The sequence below is a fragment of the Lissotriton vulgaris genome, chromosome 2_1 (assembly GCF_964263255.1).
Source record: "Lissotriton vulgaris chromosome 2_1, aLisVul1.2, whole genome shotgun sequence".
NCBI classification, from domain to species: domain Eukaryota; kingdom Metazoa; phylum Chordata; class Amphibia; order Caudata; family Salamandridae; genus Lissotriton; species Lissotriton vulgaris.
The window spans coordinates 624,025,733-624,031,507 of NC_141687.1; the positions used below are offsets into that span (position 1 = coordinate 624,025,733).

Here is a 5,775-nt window from a genome sequence, read left to right on the forward strand (position 1 = left end):
TTTTTACCCTGGCATGCTGGACTCCTCCTTTTTTCCTTGGCAGGAGCTGTTGGCAAGGCGCTAGGGGGAGCAGCATGCGGCTCCCACCCACCGAGTGGATGGGCCGCCTCTATTTGGTCTGGGCGGCCGAGCTCCAGCGAGGGACCTAAATCAGGAAATTTGTGAGTGGAGGCGGGATGCGTCTCCGCCGGCACCTCCCCGAAGGGTCATTACGGCCGCCGGGTGTAGGGGAGTGAGGATGGATACAAATTTCTCCGATTTGCCTGCGAGTGCGGTGGATGGGAGGGCGAGTGTGGACTTGATGGATCTGATGCGGGTGTGTCGTGAGAGAGCGGGTCTGAGCCGGCTGGAACCCCAAGTGGGGGACCGGGGTGGTGTGGAGCCGGCTGATGGTGAGTCGGAGGAGGAAGGAGAGATTCGGGAGGACGGGGGGGCTGGTAACATTGTTGGAAGTGTATTGCAGGTGCCAGCAAGGCAGGAAGCGCCCAGAGGGACGGCCCCCTCAGCTCAACTGGTTAGGCGGCGGGATCCAGCAAGGACGCCGACCTTGACGCCAGGTAAGACAGGTGAAGGTGCGGGGAGTGGCAAGAGGCGTTGTGTGCAGGTTTCAGTGGGGTCGGGGGCGATGGGGAGGATGGGTGGCGGCTGGTGCGGGGATGGTACGTGCAGGACGCGGGAGTTGGCACGGACGGCGCGGTGCCGGGCGGGGAGGGGTCAAGAGCGGGCGGCAGGGGCAGCGGAGGCTGGTGAAAAGGAGGCGGCGGGGGGAGGAAAAGAGAGTTGTGTGGTTCCGGTGCGGAAGTTGCCGTACATGGGGCTGACCAAGCCGCTGGGTGCCCACCTTTTGGCGGCGATGAAGGAAAAGATTTGGAAGGGGGAATACATTGATATCTTGAAGCTGCTGCACAGGGAGTTGACGTCTAAGGAGGGGTCAAAGGAAGAGGAGCAGGAGTTAGCGAGGCGCCCAAAGGTGCCCCTGACGCTGGACAACTGGTCAGCAGCGTTCCTCATATACGCGAGCGTGTATTGCGAGAAGTTCCCGGACTGGTGCGTCGCGCTGTTTAAATACATGGATGTTGTGTGGAGGGCGCAGGTGACTTACGGCGGGTATGCGTGGTCTCACTAAGACGAGGAATTCCGGGCGCGCATGACGGGGGACCCGGAAGCGCAATGGGGGAGCTGGATTCGGACCTGTACCAGCAGACGATGGGAGGGGCCAAGTTTGGCCGCACCATCTACACGGCAAGCGGTTTGCCGCTGGCGTCCCCCCCCTTTGCGGCACGCCCCACCCGTGGGGGGGTGGGACAGGGAGCCTCTGGCAGCCAAGCCGCAGTTGGGGCCTGCTGGGACTTTAATAGGGAGCCTGCGGGCGGGCGGCATGCCGGTTCCGGCACGAGAGCTCGTCGTGCGGACGGAACCATCCGGTGCTGCGTTGTTGGGGGACCGGGGGCCCACCGGGGCAGCTGCCCGCACAGGGAGGTGCTCCTGCCAGAGAGGGCCAGGGTGGGGGAGGGGAGGAGGCAGAGGGGGGGGAGCTGGGGCTATGGGCAAAGGCTCGTACGCCGGTTAGGATCGAGCAGATGGAGCCCTGGTTGGCGGCGTATCCGCGGGCGGAGGATGCTGTGGTGCTGCGTCGGGGTTTCCGGGAGGGTTTTCGGCTGGGGTACGAGGGCCCTCAGATTGCTCGCTGGGCGGACAATCTGAAATCAGTGAACGCACACAAGGGCATGGTGAGAGAGAAACTGTTCAAAGAGGTCAGAGAGGGTCGGATGGCGGGCCCCTTTTTGGCGCCGCCGATGCCGGCTTGATCATTTCTCCCATCGGGGTGGTGCCCAAGAAGGAGGAGGGGCAGTTCCGACTGATTCAGCACTTGTCCTGGCCAGAAGGGGAGTCGGTTAATGCCTACATTTCGGCGGAGTTGGCGTTGGTGACTTACTCGTCGGTGGACGTGGCGCGGCGGCTTGTTGCGATGGCGGGACGGGGCGCGCTGATGGCGAAATGCGATGTCAAGTCGGCCTTCCGACTACTTCCGGTGCACCCGGCGGATCACCAGTTGCTGGGGATCCAGTTCCAAGGTCTCTCTTTGTGGATAAGGCGCTGCTGATGGGGTGTTCCATTTCATGCGCACTGTTTGAGCGTTTCAGCTCATTCATACAGTGGGTTTTTTCCAGGCGCACAGGCTCGGAGTCAGTGACGCACTATCTGGATGACTTTTTCCTGGTGGGGCGGCCCGGTGCGGAGGATTGTCAGCGGCTGCTGGATAGTTTGGCTGGGTTGATGGGGGAATTTGGGGTTCCCCTGGTGCCGGAGAAGACGTGCGGTCCCAGTACGGTGTTGTCCTTTCTCGGTATCGAGCTCGACTCGGTCGCCATGGAAGTGCGCCTACCGGAGGACAAGAGGTTGGCAATGTTGGCTTTGGTGGATGGCATGTTGGCAAAGAGGAAGGTGACAGTGCGGGAGGAGCAGGTGTTGTTGGGGCATTTGAATTTTGCGTGCCGCGTGGTGCGGGCGGGCCGAACGTTTTGCCGGCGTTTGGGTTTGGCGTTGTCAGGTTTGCCGTTGCCTCATCACCATGTGCGCCTTTGGGCGGGTATGTAGGAGGATCTGCGCATGTGGCGGGCGTTCTTGGAGCGGTTCAATGGTGTACCCATGGCGCCGGCCGAGGACTGGGAGTGGGACGTCACCATGTACTCGGATGCGGCGGGTGTCGAAGGATTCGGGCTGTACTGGGAGGGGAAATGGTGTGCGGAACAGTGGCCCGAGCATTGGCAGGCGGGCGGGAGGAGCATTGCGTTCTTGGAGTTGTTCCCATTGGTGGTAGCGGTCACGGTGTGGGCAGGGGCGTTGGCGCACAAGCGGGTGCTGTTTCGAGTGGACAGCATGGCCATCGTGCAGGTGGTGAACAGGCAGTCGGCTCGGGATCCGCAGGTGCTGAAATTGATGAGGGTGTTTGTCTTGCGCTGCTTGGAGAATGACATACTGTTTCAGGCGTGCCACGTTCCGGGAGTGGACAATGACATTGCTGATGCCTTGTCTCATTCACATTGGGAGAGGTTCCATGGGCTAGCCACGGCGGCAGAGGAAGTCAGGACACCGGTGCCGGAGGAGCTGTGGTTGGTGGGCGAGGCCGGGTCTTTCAGTTGGTGAAGACGTCGGTGGCTGTGTCCACGTGGAAGGTGTACGAGCTAGCATGGGAGGAATTCCTGCAGTCAGGTGCGGTGCGGCACGGGGACTGGTGGCGGCGCGAGGAACAGGTGGTAAGATTCATGCTGGCGCTCATGGATAGAGGTTTGTCACGGGTGTCGATTGCGGGCAAGTTGTCGGCGGTGGGGTTCATGGGGAAACTGTGGTGGGGTTACCCTCCGTCTACGGGGGAGTTGGGGACCCAGCTGCTGGAGGGGTGGGCGAGGGAAAGGGGTGCGAAGGTGCGGCTGCGCCGTCCCATCACGGTGGACTTGCTGGAAGGAGTGATTGGGGCGCTCCCGGAGGTGTGCAGGGATGGAGTTGAGGCGGTGCGTTTCTCTACCTTGATATCATGGCTTTTCTTTGGGGCGTTCCGAGTGTCGGAGTTGCTGGGTGCGAAAGGGAGGCGGGGGGTGTTGTGGGGGGATGTGGAGGTGCGAGCTCAGGAGGTGGCAGTGCGTTTGCGACGCTCGAAGACGGACCAGCGGGGGGTTGGAACTTGGGTGGTACTGGGACCGGGCGGCCGGGAGGGGGTGTGCCCGGCGGCGTGGGGCAGCAAGTTGATGGCAGACGGTGGCGAGAAGGAGGGGGAGGTTTTTGGTTGGGGTGGGGGGGACGGAGTGACGGCGTCTCAGGCGTTGTGGGTCCTGCGGCGCGCCCTGCGGTACATCGGTGAGGATCCCCTGGCTTTCGGGACGCATTCCTTTCGGATCAGGGCGGCAACGGAGGCGGCACGGAGGGGTTGGGGTAAGGAAGAGATACAGAGGCTGGGTCGGTGGAAGTCAGATTGTTACAGGTCGTATGTGCGGTTGAGGGAGGCGGAAGGGTTGTCGTCACAGTGATTCCCGATTTTGATATGTGTGTCTTTGCAGGTGCTGTGGCGGGGCCGGAGGTGGCTGTTCTGAATGTATATATTGTGGGACATTCATTCGTCAAGAGGGCAGAACAGGCGGAGTGGGACAGACATCGGACACTCAATTTGGGATTGGATGCGGGGTTGTACAGGTGTCATTGGAGGGGAAAAGGGGGTAGGCGTTGGCATGAGTTATTGCCCTTGTTGAACACAGTGGTGAGAGGGGGGGTGTGCCCGGATATGGTAGTGATTCACCTGGGCGAGAATGATTTGGTGCAGTGCAAGGGGTTGGCGCTACTCAAACAAATGAAGCGGGACCTGAGGGAAATCAAGAAGCAATGGGCGGGTTGCCATATTATCTGGTCTGAGTTTATTCCCAGGCGGGTGTGGAGGGGGGCTGAGCGCCCAGGAGCCATAGACAGGGCACGGAGGAAGATCAATTGGGAGATGCGTGAATTCTGTGCCAGGGAGGGGGTGGGGAGTATGGAGCACCCGGAGTTGCGCTATGGTGCAATCTATTTTTTCTGGGAGGATGGGGTTCACCTGTCCAGGTATGGCATGGAGCTGTATATAGTCCAGCTGAAGGAGGCTTTGGATGGGGCTTTGGGGGTGCTCAGGTATCCCAGGAGGCAGGAGTCCTAGGGGGGGGTCGAAAGTCGTAAGCGACTTTCGAGTGGCGCTGTCCTAAGGAGATAGGGTGGTTTTGCTGGAGGCCTGGGACTGTATGGTAGCGGGGGTGAGGTCATGGAGGTCATTGGGGCATTCAGTAGAGGGGCAGGTTGCTGAGCGGATGTTGTATTACAGTTGCAATGTTGGGGTTAAATTTAGGGGTGGGGGTGGAGGGGGCTGTCAGGCAGTTGTTATTTAGTGAGCTGTAGTTTTGTTCGGCACAGGCCAGGTGGGACTTTGTTGTAGGTGCACCTGATTCCAATAAAGCGGCCTTTTTCACACACTTTTGGTTGTCTGTGTCAGTGCTTCCCCCCCTCACCTACTGGTGTGCCCCAATGGGGATTTGGGGGGGCGGCCGACCAGCGGGAGGCTCGCCCCCCCGGGGAAGTTTGGGGCACCAGGGGAGGGGGGGAGGAAGTATGTCACCAGGGGCTCGCCATAGCTGGCGATTTTGGGCTGGTTGGGCTGGTTGGGCGGTTTGGGCTCCTTTTGGGCTGGGTGAATACTTAACCGGCCATTTTGTGTCAACGCACACTGTTTGTGGTGCGGTGACACAGCAGCCAGGTCATTGGAATTTTTGTGGCCCTCCCTCCCTCCCTATATAAAAGATTTTGGTCCCTTGGGTTTTTCTGGGGTGGTGGGGGGTTTTGGTCATGGTCATGAGGGGTTTTGTTGGTTGATGGTGCACTGGTTAGGGTTACAGTTGTGTTGTCGCTGGAACAGGTGCGTTTTCTGGGGCGCTGTCCTAAGGAGATAGGGTGGTTTTGCTGGAGGCTTGGGACTGTATGGTAGCGGGGGTGGGGTCATGGAGGTCATTGGGGCATTCAGTAGAGGGGCAGGTTGCTGAGCGGATGTTGTATTACAGTTGCAATGTTGGGGTTAAATTTAGGGGTGGGGGTGGGGGGGCTGTCAGGCAGTTGTTATTTAGTGAGCAGTAGTTTTGTTCGGCACAGGCCAGGTGGGACTTTGTTGTAGGTGCACCTGATTCCAATAAAGCATCCTTTTTCACACACTTTTGGTTGTCTGTGTCAGTGCTTCCCCCCCTCACCTACTGGTGTGCCCCAATACAG

At 60.0% G+C, this 5,775-nt stretch overlaps 1 protein-coding gene across 1 annotated transcript; it reads left to right on the forward strand.

Annotated features, from left to right (window-relative positions):
- The first annotated feature begins 238 nt into the window (after nucleotides 1-238).
- On the forward strand, nucleotides 239-4,678 carry LOC147730876 (uncharacterized). The gene is made up of 2 exons (XM_086958648.1): nucleotides 239-557; nucleotides 4,056-4,678. The coding sequence occupies exons 1-2, from the start codon at nucleotides 239-241 to the stop codon at nucleotides 4,676-4,678; spliced, it is 942 nt and encodes a 313-aa protein (XP_086814774.1).
- The last annotated feature ends 1,097 nt before the right edge of the window (nucleotides 4,679-5,775 follow it).